General features: G+C 44.4%; 3 protein-coding genes across 3 annotated transcripts; 1 reads left to right on the top strand and 2 right to left on the bottom strand.

The window, feature by feature from the left end:
* Positions 1-6143: 6143 nt before the first annotated feature.
* LOC128303931 (vitelline membrane protein 15a-2-like) lies at positions 6144-6593 on the bottom strand. Its single transcript, XM_053041033.1, has one exon. It carries the CDS (start codon positions 6591-6593, stop codon positions 6144-6146), a length of 450 nt encoding a protein of 149 aa, XP_052896993.1.
* Positions 6594-8538: 1945 nt separating this feature from the next.
* On the top strand, positions 8539-8871 carry LOC128300516 (vitelline membrane protein 15a-1-like). Its single transcript, XM_053036599.1, has one exon. It carries the CDS (start codon positions 8539-8541, stop codon positions 8869-8871), a length of 333 nt encoding a protein of 110 aa, XP_052892559.1.
* A 4199-nt stretch (positions 8872-13070) lies between these two features.
* LOC128303930 (histidine-rich protein PFHRP-II-like) lies at positions 13071-13637 on the bottom strand. The gene has a single exon (XM_053041032.1). It carries the CDS (start codon positions 13635-13637, stop codon positions 13071-13073), a length of 567 nt encoding a protein of 188 aa, XP_052896992.1.
* Between the last annotated feature and the right edge of the window lie 1506 nt (positions 13638-15143).

Here is a 15143-nt window from a genome sequence, read left to right as displayed (position 1 = left end):
AGGACAAAAGGACCCGAAAATTGGGTTAAACTTCACCACCACCACGACCGCCACCAAAACCATGAACCACCGGCAAACATAAACCACACACACACTTTCGCTTGGGGTGGCTTCGGTTTTGTGAGAACTCATAAACTTTATGGGGCCCATTTTTTTTTTTGTTTCCTCGGGGCCACCCCCAATCCGACCCCGTTTCCAGGATGCCCTGTTTGCACTGAGACACGCTGTGAGATGTATCAAATTTTGGAGGAGTATTTCTTCGAGCACAAAAAAAGTTCTCTTTATTCTGATGCTAGGGAAAGCTGTGAAATATGTAAATACAATTCATAAAAATATGGATCCTGGCACGGATATTTACGCGTGTGTGTGTGTACGTGGTTGTGTGATGTGCGCATGCATAAATATCGGTTCATTTGGGATGTGGAGTTCCCGATCTTTTTTTTCTTTTTGTTTGGCCCCAGCATGATGTATGTGCATCAGGGACGTGAAGAAAGAAATGAAAGTCACCGGATCGGAAGATAATTTGGTTTCCTTTCTTCCTTTTATTTTTTTTTCGGTGTGTACCGTACCGCATGGCTGGCAAGGGTAAGAACTCCACTCCGCGTCTTGTCTTGTGGAAGGGATTCGATTCTGTGATTTTCCATTTTTTTGTGGGCCGGAATATTTGCCGGAGCAGTGTTGGTGAGTGCGAGAGCAAAAATTCCGGGGCGGTGGTAATCTGCTGCCAGCAGCAGCATCATCATAAACCGCCATCATAAACAGGCAGAACTCGATGCTGAATAAACATGATTTGCGAGGATCATCAACCAGAACCCGGAGGATGTTTGACTTCTGCGCTGTCTGCACCATGGAATCAGTTTTCGTTGTGGCTGCATCGGGGTTTCTTGGGGCTTTGGACGCCATCCGGGGGCGTTCCCGCGTCCAGGTGATGAGTTCGATGAGCATGAAGAAGAAAGAATTGCTCCACAGCAACGTATCGACTAAGCCGCTCTTAGGTACGTGATTTCACCGTACCGAGATGGAATGCTACAAACGCGGGATAATGCAACATCTGCTGCTGCTGCTACTGCTGCTCGTCAGCAGTGGATGACTGCCGCCGAATGGTTGATCGTGTCACCTGGGGGTGAATAATTCATCACCGCGACAGATTGCTGTGCGGGGTTTTTTTTGTTGCTTGGAGTGCGGGGAATGTGGTTTAAGCTGATCAAACACGGCTTTATGCTGTTTTGCTGCATTGTGGTGCGAGTAACAGTTACCGGCAGGATCTGCAGGTTGCTTAGCTGCGGAGTAGATAAAACAGAGCCCAGCGGGGACGGTACGGTATCGCTCCATGGCAATTGGTTTTTGATAACCATATGGAAAGCTTCTTACGCAAAGTGTTTCGTGGTGCTGAAGTACGGAGATGAATCTGCAGGGAAGGATTGAAGTCGGGCATGTAATTTTGTACGCTACAATGCTACCCTTTGTGCTTTGTTCTGGGGAACATCTTTTAGCTTAAGCTTATCTTAAGGAACACAAGTAATTGATGACAGTGATAAAGAACAAGGATGATTTAATAGTCAGTTAGTCTTTCATTGTTCTTGGTACATCATGAAGTAAAACACGATATATTTAGTTGGAGTTCAAATATGAACGCGAAACACGCTGCACCACAAAGAAAAAATACAGCTGAAATGTAATTGAAATTTACAAACAAACTGTTAAGCTTCTAACCTCATCAAAAATCAACAAAATAATGGCCATTTCGCTCCCCCCGAAACGGGTGTTTAATTGAAAATCTTAAAACAAGTGCTCCCGTGCTAAAATTAAACACATTATAACCTTTCTGCACCCACGCACCACGGTCACGACCGCCGTTGCGATACCTGCGAGGCTCGTTAGTATTCTTCGTTAATATTTCAACAACTCGGTAGCATAATTGAGGTTAAGTTTCGCCATTGGTTAGACACCCGTACAGGCAGAAGCACCCCGACAGCAAAGCAACGGTAGGGAAAAAGAATAAACGGTGCCTTGAAATGTGAATTTAATGATCGGCTGCTTATAACATCTCGCCCTCTCCGTCCACACAATGGATGGGTGGGTGGAGTTTATCATAATTTTCATATCATTACTTCTGTGGGTGTGTGTGTGTGGGCGGAGGTGGGTTTAAAAGTGATAGCGAAACGAAGGGAGACGGTTTGAAGAGTATTTTATTTGACGTTAAAGGGAAGGGAAAAATTAAACGATTCTTTTGCGGTTGGAACGAAACTGAAGAAAAGCTCGCCCAAGCTCGCTGCTCTCTAGCAGCACTGCACGGGTAAGAAGACGCCAGAGTGGATGAAAAATGAAACATGACTAAATCATGTCTGCTTTCAGCGCTCTTGGGGTTGGGGTGTGCGCAAAACGGTGAAGCTCAGCCTGCAAACAGATCCTTGCTGGAAGGTGATGGTTTTTCTTGGACGACATGGTTTTCCTTCATCGCGCCCGGCACGAAGCGATGGCGAGGGCAAACGTTTTTGCTTGCGCTCGACCGTCGACAACGGTATGATAATTGGAATATTTTTTATGCACCTTTATCATGTTGATTTTTTTCCCCCCCCCATCCTATATTCGCTTGGTAGCGATACCCGGCAGCGGTTCCAGGAAAAGCGTTCGCTAACCATCTTTTATCCCCCCTCCAGCCCTTAAAGGAGAATGTGCCAAGCATTCGTTGTGCCAGGCAATCGGTGTACGGTTTGGTTGCGTTTCGTTTCTTATTCATGCCACAAACAAGCCCTGCATGCTAATTAATGAAATATATTTATATGTATTTATAAGGCACAGTATAAACGGTCCCGTAATGGATTCTCCATAACCGAAGGCTTGCTAATAATAATACCTGCATTTAATGTGTTACTTTACATCTGCTATTTCTCCACAGGAACCACGTGCTGGCACGTTCACCGGATGGCTGAGCCACCTGGGGCAAAGAATGTTTCAGCTGCTTTCACCTGCCAGACCTGGGCACTATTTCATTTTACAATTCGCAAAAGAGATCGCCTTCTTGCGCTAAACAGTGGCGGGTAAGTAACGTAACAAGACCCGTTCTAACAGTGGGCTGAATGTTATGATAAGAATTTCTCTAAGCAAACACTTTGCATCGTGCTTGGTGCTTGTGTAAATGAATTCGCTTAAAAGTAAAGCTACGAATAAAAATAAAATCAGATGAGGAGGAAAAAAGAAATTAAAACAACATTCATATTGCTGCAGTTCTGGATTTTCTTGCATTTGGCGTTGGCGGTAAATCTTCTACTAAGAAAACACAGCTGACGCTAATGCTTCACCTCAACTCATCGCCTACTGCGACACAACTGGGCGGAGACGGTGAAGTGAAAGCAAAACATAAAAAAAAAACAAAATAAAACAAACGCCTCAAAGAAAACTCCAAAGCAGTCTGTTTAAACTGCAGTGCTTGAGAACGGCAAACCCTTCACTGTTTGTGCATTGGAGTGATGCACAGCAGGCTAAGCGCGAAACGAATCCGACAGACACGTTGGACGTCCATTGCCGACCGACTGCAGAAATCTCACCCCCCTTTCTCTCTCTCCTTCTCTCTGCCAGGATTCCTTTGTCCCCTCTCTAGAGCTGCGTGATTCGTCCCCGTTGGCAGACTTTGGAAAAATAAATACGTGATGAATGGAGCACGGGCATAGGAAAAGCAAAACGAAAGCTCTCAGCATAAAATAAACATAGCGTTTGTTTTCTTTCTTCCTTTCTTGTTTTGTTTGCCGGCATGCAAGGATTGGTTGTGGCCTGATTGAGAGGAGAGACTGGAGACCTTTCTTTTTGTTTGTTTGTACTACCCCGCAAACTATCATTTGTTTCTCCATTTTTTCCATCGAATCGCGAGACTGGTGGATCTCGTCGCCATCGTCAAACACAAGAGAACATAGAGCAGGGAAAGGAATCGCTTAAATAAATTTGTTTTTTAAAATGAATTATTTCCGCCCACGGAGCTCCTGTGGCCAGTCTTGGGTCACCAGCGCTCTGGCAGTGGATTTATTTGCCCGTTGTAAAACAGCTCGCCATTGTTTAGCTCGTGCCAGCGCATGATGTTTGCCGACCGATTGGACAATGTTGATGAGGAGAAGGGCACTAAATTGAAAGTAGATTTGGTACCGCTCTGCTTCACCGGCTGGTTCCAGAAGGGTTTGGCAAGAATCCTTTAAAGTGCTGCAAATCACTGAAGATGATCATGAATGAGGTAAATAGGGTTGTTTCAAACAAGTGCTATTATTGAGCCGTTATCTCCGGGACACATTATTATGCACTTGCAAACTTTCTTCATTTATTAGCTTTTCTTTTATTTGCCTCGTCTTCTATTGCATTGTTTGTCTAAATATTATTCTTTCAGACTATAAAACGACTGTGAATTATAAATGAAAAACCCATGCTAATTTATACCAGTGCTTGCTTTAACACTAGCAGGAACAAGGACACCATCGGCACATAATTATATGAGTAGCTATCTTTGAAAGCATACATAACAACACCGCGAAGTGTTTGACAGCAACTTTACAGAAATTACCATTTAAGTATTTTAAAAAAAAATAGTATAACATTGTTCAAGCGGTTATTTACATGTTTTTTGTTACTGAATCGATGTTGCCAACCAATTAAAACCTGATTTTTTGCATTCTTTACGTTTCGATACTGAAAACAAATCTAATTAACGAGTGATTATGATATTAAGAATGACACTTTGTACGATACTGCTCACGATAACTTTGTAAAAGTTGAGCAACATCAGTATTTTATTCACAATAAAACAAACTGCTCGTGACATTACTGTCAAATACAAAGTTTTCAAATTTTGACATATGCGCACTTTCAATGGCGGGCAGGTTACTCCAACCCCTCAAACCCACCCTCGCTAATTGAATGGGCAATCGAACGAAAAAGGAAACATCAACCGAATAGCTCTGCGATCGGCTCTTTGAACCAAAGTTCACATCGACAACACCGACTCCTTCGATCGCCCACGAGACCGCCACAAAAACCACCATAGCGTTCCAACACGCAACCTCGTGGCTCGTTTTCATTATGCAGCCATGGGCATGATGGAACATGATGGTGGAAAAACTTTTTTCCACCCAACGCAGCATGAAAATCACGAAAAAGGGAACGTAAAATTTACAGCAAAAAAAAAACACACACATCTCACACATGACACATTTCAACAACCCATAGCACTGCTGCTGCTGATGGGCTCACGCTGGGTGAACCGTTCTGTGGGAAAGTTTTTCCATTAAACCTATCTGCAATGCACGTTCAATACCTCGTTCGAAAAGGGGCGGGTAGGTGGAAAATGGCAAATGTTTAACCGTGATTTTCTCACTGTCTGTCAATGCACCGACAGAAAAAAAAACACACCCACACAGCTGCTTCCACGATCGTGATCAAAAGCAAACATTTAATTTTAATTAAATTCATTCCTCCTCGTTGCCATGGTACCCGGTGCTCCGGTGGATGCGTTCCATTACACCACTCAACATCAGAACTTTTTGGGATCAGAACACAGCGCACGGGATGTAAAGTTACATCATGCTAGTTTCGTTAGCCTCCCTTTCCGATGCACATCAGCGCTCGCGATCAAATATGATCATTGATTTGTGCTATTCGAAGCGGGCATTTCAAAGCAGAGCACGTTCTGTGGGAAATTAATTCCAGCACTGTTTGAGCTAGAAGCCGTGGGGAAGGAAAGAAAGATTGCAACGTTATCGCTTTTTACCGGTGTTGATTCACTGGACGATCCATACCAGCTGTTCAAATTCCATTTCGCCGCTCTTCAACCGAACCATGTGCACCACTTTTTCGGATACCATTCATCCCCCCACCAACAGAATGAAATGTAAACAGTGGATAGCTTTGTTTTCGTAATTGTAATGAATTCTATTTTCCTCAAATCAAAATTGCAAATCAAACAGTGCACAAGATACTAGGCTAGTAGCCACCCCACCCCAATGCTCGGATGGCGGCTGTTCGGAGGTCAGTTCTGTGGCCGCAGCGACTCCTGCACCGTTACAGCGGCCGGGTTTGTGTGTTTTGGTCCTTCGAGCCGAATCCGTTCCGTTTGTCCATTCGTTCATCCACTTTCCGGGTTATGCTCGTGTCGATCGATCAGCTTAGTCCTCGAGATCGAAGGCGGATGCCTGGTCGGCCTCGGAGAAGGAGCGGTATCCGTGGTGGGCAGGTGCGGCGTATCCGTGGTGGGCCGGGGCAGCGTAGCCATGGTGGGCCGGGGCAGCGTGGTGAGCGGGGGCGGCATGGCCGTATCCGTGTCCACCGTGGTGAGCTGGGACGCATGGCACATGGGCTACGTTGGGGGCGCAGCCGACCAGCAGGTTAGCGCCGCACTTGACATGTGGGGCCTTGGCGGCGTAAGCGTGGACAACCGGGGCCGAGTGGTGAGCGTATCCTCCGTGGTGGGCAGCCGGGGCAGCATGGCCATAGCTGGGGGCGGGTGCGTGGTATCCTCCCTTGGCGGGTGCCTCGTACTTGGCCGGGGCCGGGTAGTCGGCCATGGCACCAACGACGACGACGGACAGGATGACGGCGGCAACGATGGAGTTCATGATGCTAGTGTTGTTGGTGGGTGGTGTTGAGGTCTTGAAGTGACACTGGCTTGCGAACACTGTTCGATAGTGAGAACAAAACGTTGACTGATACTGTTCCACCGGCCGGCGGTCACTATTTATAATCGCTCGCCCGTACGCCCAAAATACCACAAAAAACCGGCGCAAACTTTTCACCGGCGTCAGCAAACTCGTCACCCAACCACGGCCACGGAACTTTGTTTTTCTCCACTGGGACAGCAGTTTCCGTAAGCAGGTTTGAGTTTGTTGCTTGCGTGCAATTTGGGTGGCGTTGTTGTTTTTGGTTCGCGCGGTGGCGTTTTTTTGTTGTTGTTGTGCGTTAATGTGGTTCATTTCCTTATTTTTCGCGCACCGTCACTAGGGCCATTTTCGGGTGTGGAGCAACAAAAAACCGACAGCCAAATTGGAAGCCTAACGATTTTTTGTAGAATCATTTTTTTTAAATGCATTTCTGTTAATCGATCGAGTTTGGAATTATTATGCTAAGTAGCGTTTTTGTTTGGTTGGTTCAAACGGTTCAAATGTTAATTTTGAATGAAATATGCTACGACAAACCAAAGCGCGGTCAATGCTTATCGGAACGATAATTGGCAATTAATGAAAATTTTTTTGTATGTACATTACCACAACAATTCAGTAAAAATCAGCGATAAGCTTAATGCTAAATTATGTGTAATACTATATTGGTAAATTTTTTAAAATAAATTTTAATTAAGAATTGTACAAATGTAAATTCATTCTCAAGTGTAAGCATTCAAATTAAATATTTGTAGTCTATTTTATCTGATTTGAAAGAAGGATATTGATTGATTGAATTGATACAATTTTACCACTATAATGATGTGCAACGCTCAGTAGTTAATAATAATTTTCAGGCAAATTTTAAACTTTAATATTGGGTTTTATATCATTAAGTCTAAACTCGGTTAAAATTCATACCAACTGGGCTTTTATGCCATATAACTCGTTTCGGTGATTAAGGCACCATCAACGATGTAAGTGATAGAGCAATTAGATATATTAAATTAAAAATATTATCAAAGTAGTTGCTAAAAGTGTGTACTGTTTTTTTGCTTGTTTGTTCACTCAGCAAGTTTGTTCTCTATGCTAATGAATCGGAGTGAAGCAATACAGCCTTGTTTCCTTACAATGTGATTCAAATTTAAAAACAGCATGTTTGTACTGCATATGAAAGACCAGTCCGTTTGCCTTACTACAAATACATAACGTTGAGGGTGAAAAGTAAAATGCACTTTCGTGAAAATTAAATAAACATTTTAGATAATTATTAATTGCTCGTAGATTCATTCAAAAATTGGCATAACAAATTCCCACGACTATTTCATTAATTCCACTTTTTAAAACGGTGAAATCGTCATGCACCATTTTGACACGGCATTAAAAGTGTAAAGCAGGCCGGGAAGTAAAGCTTGAATTTGTTTTAGAAACGGCCAAACCGTTCTGTAAGGTTTTAATCAAAGTTCACCGTGTTGTAACCCATTTCAATTCAACTTTTTTGTGGACATCGTGCATAAAAAACACTCAAGAGAACTCATTTTTTTAAGCTCATGCAATTGCTGGCCACCTGAATGGAAAAATTAACAGCTAGCAATTTGAACAGCCGTGGAAACAATTTCGCACAGATATGTTTTTCTCCAAATCTGATTGATATTGGTGATTGACGTGCGTATGCTTTTTTCCTTTTCCCCCCATCGATTGGTAAGGGAAGAAAAAAAAAACAATCAAATTGCTGATTGGTGAAACTGATTGCATTCATGCGTTCGATTGGAACGATCGTTCGCACGATATAAATTGTCGTTGAGCAACCGATCAAAGTATTAGTCCACTATCAGTAACGCCAACAAGCGCACACAAAGCAGCTAATTTCCACCGACGTGCAAGTAAAACCGCATCAGTTAGAATCATGAAGTGCATCGTTGCTATCGCTACCGTCCTGCTGTTGGCCGTCGGATCCTCGCAGGCTGACTACCACGCCAAGGGTTACGGCAAACCGGCCGCCCACTACGGTGGTGGACACGGAGGCCATCATGTGCCGTGCGGATCGAACCTGCTGTTGAGCTGCCACCCGAACGTTGCCCACGTGCCGTGCGTTCCTGCCCACGGCCACGGCCATGAGGGAGGTTACCACCATGCCCCAGCACCTGCCTACCACCACGCACCGGCCCCAGCATACCACGCCCCGGCTCCGGCCTACCACGCACCGGTTCATCATGCTCCGGCACCGGCCAAGTATTAAGCGGACGCCGCATACCAGTGGATTAGGGCGCCTCCTGGACGGTTCCTGACGGCAGTATTGTTATCGACTGATGGAGTATTATGATTTATTAAACAAGACTTATGTAAACCTAAAGCTGAAAACGTTTTTGTGATTTAAATTTACCCTGGGTTGTGAAAGAAAAGTGGGAAAAGGGAGTTTGGTTTAGGGGAATTCAGGTTTAGGTTTCACCAGCACCGGTTGAAGGCAAAAGTTGGCATTGAATTCGTTGATACCTTCAATAGTTCATTCATTTTTCATATGAATAAAAGAAAATCTATTGGTTGAATGAAAGAGGTTGGCTGTTCATGAAAATTGTACTCTGAGAGCTGTCGAATTTAAATTAACTTTGCCCTGCAGGTGTTTGAAATTCCTCTCCATATTACTTATGATATGACATAAATAGTTGCTGAAATTTCATCAAAATAAAGATAACTTACTTCGAAAAAATTTAAAGCATTAATTTAAATTTTGATTTACTCCGCAATTTAATTAAATTTAACTTGTGTACAATTTTTAAATAACTTCAACCCTGTAATCAAATGGTATGGGTAATGATAATGGTTTTGTTAAAACTTATCTCGAACCACGATGAATATTACATAACTTAAAAAGTAAATCTTTTCCAAGAAGATGCTTACGACGATCATTCTCATCAAAATGTTAAAATGAAATATAAAAAGAATTATATTTATTACAAGCTAATTTAGTATATTCTAATTCTAAGTTGTTTGTTGAAAAACAACATACATTTAACAATATGTTTTTCTTTCCCATTTCAGGTTTCCACTCAGAAAGCTTCAGAAGTTTAAGCTTCCTCCACCATGTGTTAAACTTTCAATTATTGCAGGTAATGTAACTTCTGTCTGTAAATTAAAAACGCGTGTATTTAAAACTCAATCAGCTTTTAAAACAAATAAAGCATTGCTTTATCGACAAATTGTTGCATCCGATGTTTGCTGTTTCGTTAAATTACTACCGAACAGAAACAAAAGCAGGAAGTTTCTACCAAACCAAGCCAAAGTGCGTTGATGATGACCCGCCGAGCAGCTGCAGATGTCGTAAGCGAAACGGAAACAAACAAAACATACACAGTGCGACAAATCCGCAACGGCGCATTCTAGCGGCCACTGGCCGACTTCCCTTGCAGGAGGGCAAAAAGGAGATGGGGAGGGGGGCATGTCAGCGGGAGAAGAAAAAAAAAACGCCCACCCCAACCAGCAACATGCAGAAATGCGCCGTATGCACAAAACAAACCACAGAGCGCTGCACTGTTGCTGTTTGTGTTGCTGACATCGGCATCAAACATTTAAACCCATCAACCCGTTCGTACCCTGGCCGGCAACTTTCCAACCGGGTCTTTTATTTCCATCCATCAGTCACCCCTTCCAGCTGGCATGATGCCACACCCTGCACCCCCACGGCACACGGTAGTTGAAACAGAATGTCACATCAGCTGATCGGACCCGGACTCTGTACTGTGAAGGATGAACAGTTGGCCAGTTGGTCGGGCAAACAAAGCATTGCGATGACCATGTGGGGCCTTCGTATGCGTTACGGATGCTCCAGAGCGCGGTGCATAATGTAATGAAATGCGCTAGTCGAAAGCATTGTTTGCCCTGCTGAGTGGACTGTTTGTGTGTATTATGTTTGGTTTGCTGCTACTGCAAACGATTGATGTCCTTTTTGCTGGAAACTAAGCAGTCATTGAAATTCCATTCTTTGCTCGGTGCAAAAACCCCATCGGCTAACAGTGACCATCTGTCAGATGACAGGTTGAAGAGCTTGGCTAAATTAAATCCAGATCACTGTTCGGTAAGCTCATGGCCTGCTATGCAAACATTCCTGATTTTGATGTAAACTTAAGTGCAGCAGTTCCATTAAAGTTGCCAGCAGTAAGCAATTAATTCGTTTGTAAAATTTCACATTCTTCCACAGGCTGCTAGGACCGCGTGCTTATCGTTTAATACATGCCCAACCGTGTAGAAGGCACGCTGGAATCATTACCGGAAAAATGTACTTTTATAAAGTAATAAGCATAAATTAGATCAAGTACACCCTGAAGGTGTTGGCATTGGTTCACTACAACTTAACTTTACCAACAAGACTTTAAAATGAAAAGCCTTTTGGGAAGTTCGCAGCTCCCGCGCTACAAGTACAGTTTTATCGACTTTTGCATCTTCAGCCACGTCCTCGCTTCGCATGCATCTAACTCTCCTCAGCTCGCGCTTTACCGCGTTACATCCGGTAACCACGAAAAAAAAAAAGGGAAATCGAGCCAAGTAACGCAACATTTACTCTTTAAGTTACGAGCAAACGACGCGCCCGACTCGGAGTGGATTTTAAACACAGTTTGGTTATGCTGTTCCTGTTCTGTTGAAAGTAAAATTGTAGGCATTAATTCGAAACAAACTCTGCCACAGTTAAACACTCCACACCACGGTCTGCGCCCGAAGCCTTCTCCCCAACCACACCGTGGGTGGAATTACTTTCGCTTTAAGCTGTTCGATGAAAAACCCGCTAAAATGTGTGTGGTTGTGTGTGGTGCCCAATGCCCAACCCAAAGGCTTAGGTTTTTCCCATTTTCCACACGGCAAAACTGTTCCCCACGGTGCTGGAAGGGAAATGGTCGGATAATAACCAGAGATTACGCGTTTAGCAACACTCGTACATTACTGGGTAGAGTTTTTCGCCCGAAAGGCCGACACAAAAAAAAAAACACATCGGATATTTTGGTATTTAAATTGGAATGGTTTTTTCAACGCTTCTGGTAGTACGGTACCACTCACCCTGCACACGACCAGATGAATTGAATTTTATTGCCCAGTTATGAGCAACGGCGCGGTGGCTGTTTATTGTTGTTCTTTTTTCGGGGTGGCTTTCCAAAATCAGCAAGTCGACGGTAATAAAGATAATTGCGGAATTTCTTGCTTTCGTTTACGAATTAGAGGACACATGAGGGGAGTTTGTATTTGTTCGTATGTGAGTGTGTGTGATGTTCTTAGAACTTCGTTCAGTTCCATATATTTTGATGCAAATGCCGCTAGTGAGACAACAACCTAATTAGCCCATAACACCCATTGATTGTTACTGAATTAATAGAATCGGTATACATTTTTCAATTGAGTTTGTATCCTTATGGTTTTAGTTTTTTATAATACACCACAGAAATGATAGTCACTTTATACAAAATGTTTTCTAAAAACATGCATGTACTTTGCTCATTTTACCTTTTTTTTTAGAGCAGGAAAGCGCAGCAGATTGATTGACATGCCGATTTCGGCTATGAAGTAGGGTTGAAGTAGGGTTTGAAATGGAATAGATGCAACTTGATCTACTCGACGATCCATCTACCGTCTGCTCTCAATGGTGCTTTTAATTGATCAACAACTACAAACGGTAAAGTTGGAGTTTGTTCAAGTTCATTCTTTGAATATTTTTCTCCACACATTAGTACCAAAGAGCGATGGGTTGAGTCGTGTTACTACGACTTTTTGTGAACTCGGAATCTCCGAAGCGGCGATCCTTTTTAAGTGCTTCGTTGAACATGATGCGTCTAGGTTGAAGTGGAACAAATACCTTCTCCTGAACTAACGTTGAACCCAAATGCGGGTGCGTTGTCAGGTTGAGAGAGCAGTTGGGTGACCTTAGAGTGTAAGGAATTCAGTGTTCCAAGATATGCTTGTTTTTTCACGAGTGGCACTGGAGAAATCCAATTGAAGTTACCAACCTCAGAGAACGCACTGTTGCATTGTACCACAACTAATGAAAAAGCTAGTCAGAAACCACCTTTCAGTTCCAAATTACCCAAAGCGTTACAGTTTCGACACATTCTCCAGCGAGCGTTGTTAGAATCAAAGAACAGGATTCGCTCCTCTATTCTGGACAAATGTCTTGTTTTATCAGTCAGTTGTGGTGATCCTCGATGACGATCTATACATCGAAATTCAACCGTTTTAACGAGGCATATGAATTATTTTTCCTCATTACACAAATATAAAACAAGAGAATCTTTCTTTCCACCAACGAACCACCCGGGAAAAATCGTCAAAGAACACAAGTATCGTTTGATTGTTCCACTAATAAAGCCTTGATTTATTCATGTCTTTTCTTAACAAAAATGAAGAAAACATCACACCATCGCGCTTGTGTGTGACGCGTGATCGCGTACCCTCAGCAGCTTAGTCCTCCATCTCAGCCTCGAAGTCGCTCGATCGCTTGCCATAGCCGCCACCGTATCCGTGGGCGGCCGGCTTGGCGTACTCCTTCTTCGCCTCGTATCCACCGTGGTGGGCGGCCGGCGCAGCATGATGTCCGTACTCCTTCTTCGGTGCCTCATGATGGTAGGCAGGGGCGGCGTACTCCTTCTTCGCCTCGTATCCACCGTGGTGCGCGGCCGGAGCATGATGGTAGGCCGGGGCCGGGGCCGGGGCGTGGTGGTACTCCTTCTTGGCCGGGGCGTGGTAGGCAGGGGCCGGGGCATGATGGTAGGCAGGGGCCGGGGCATGATGGTAAGCCGGGGCCGGAGCGTGGTGGTACTCGTGGTGTCCACCGTGCGCCGGATGGCACGGCACGTGGGCAACGTTGGGCGCACAGCCGACCAACAGGTTGGCACCGCACTTGACGTGTGGGGCGTGGGCAGCGTACGTGTGGGCTACCGGTGCCGCCGGGTAGGCCGGTTTGCCGTAGCTATCGGCCGCACACACACCGACCAGGGCACACACTGCAACGGCAACGAGGAACTTCATGATGAGGGGGCGTTGTGTACTGTCGGCTGGACGGATAAACTCACTGTACTGAACCGGCTGTTGATGGATCGCCTACATTTATACTGACATTTCAGCCGACACCGCACTCCGCGCGATTGTGGGTCAGTTTTGGCGAGTTTGGCGTTTGTTGTGCTTTGACGATGCACATAGCAGGGGGGGTCGGTTCGTCGCTCTTTTCTTCTGTAAAGTCAGCAACCCCCAGCGCTGCAGTCGCAAAGTCCAGATTGACCCCAATTTCGGAAGCACACTCCGTTACCCGATACGGACCGTTTCTTTGGACGGAAAACGTATTGGGTAACTTGGAAAAACACACCAGTTTGGATCGATTGTTTGATCCACAATTGTTCCTAGAAACGGAACGGAATCCAGCGAAAAACAGCTAAACGAATGGTGCTGATGTGAGCTGTTGTCACTTCCGGAAGAGCAAACGCCACTAACGAGCTTTTCCCATTATGCTGACTTCATCGCTCATTAGTCAAACGGCTGGGAGCCGTGTAACTTCGATGGTGATACCATTTTATCAGACATCAAGATGTGTGTGTCAACGTGTCTTTTTTTTTGTCCCCCGGAAACGAATTAATCAAATCGTGCTTTTTTCTTACTGTTGCGGACGGTTGGGCAGGTAGATCGGAATAATCTTCTAGAGGAAATGAGTAGGATTATAGTCTCCGGATCTTTACCTCAGGTCAGAACCCCACCCCAGAACCCAACGCAACGAGATAATTGTGTTAAATCGGGCTGCTTCTAATGAACGAAGATCCCGAGGGAGCGTACGTGAGTGAATGCGAATGGTGTCCGAATACGTGGTCGGGTGGAAGGCTTGGAGAAAAAAAGCTGCTCTGGGAAAGAGTCAACGGTTTGAGGTCCATTTGGAAAATGAGACAGATTAAGGCTGCTCGGAAATGCAACAGCATAATTAGGAAAACTACTCCGCAGCCCAAGAACGGGGTTGAAATTCTGCATTCGCTGCCGTGATAGAATTTGGACTTTCGCTATTGCCATCGCTTCCATTTTGCTCAATCTCATTTCAACTGTTTGGCCTGACGACGCGTTCTCCGGGTGCAGTTAACAATGTAAATGATTTGTAGAGGGAAATATGCTGACATCAGCTCGTTTCCTCATTATAGCCTAATATTCATTTATTTCTACGTGCTGAATGAACAGTTTGCTCTTTACACAAAGAAAATTAAATAAAATTTCCATCCAAGTAGCCTCCAAAACGTTTCACGCTTACACTTCCTGCACTGCTCGTCGCGCGTTGTGAGAAAAAAGAGTGCAAACAGAAGTCCCACTAGAAGCGATTTCGCCTACTTGACAAAGTACAAAGTAAATGCTCGCAGCACAAACAAATAAAGAGCATTTCTGAGCGTGCATCTAAATGGCGTAAGCACTGCATCCCTGCACTGGCCAAGGCAATGCCACCAAAGTAAAGTAAATGGGATTGGGAAAGTATCCATCCGAAGAACCTTTCGACCTTCGAGAGCA

The sequence above is a fragment of the Anopheles moucheti genome, chromosome 3 (genome assembly GCF_943734755.1).
Source record: "Anopheles moucheti chromosome 3, idAnoMoucSN_F20_07, whole genome shotgun sequence".
NCBI lineage: Eukaryota > Metazoa > Arthropoda > Insecta > Diptera > Culicidae > Anopheles > Anopheles moucheti.
This window is presented reverse-complemented; position numbering and strand designations above follow the sequence as displayed.

Coding starts and splice junctions, on each gene's coding strand:
- LOC128303931 (XM_053041033.1), bottom strand. CDS start 6,593: ATGAACTCCATCGTTGCCGCCGTCATCCTGTCCGTCGTCGTCGTTGGT.
- LOC128303930 (XM_053041032.1), bottom strand. CDS start 13,637: ATGAAGTTCCTCGTTGCCGTTGCAGTGTGTGCCCTGGTCGGTGTGTGT.
- LOC128300516 (XM_053036599.1), top strand. CDS start 8,539: ATGAAGTGCATCGTTGCTATCGCTACCGTCCTGCTGTTGGCCGTCGGA.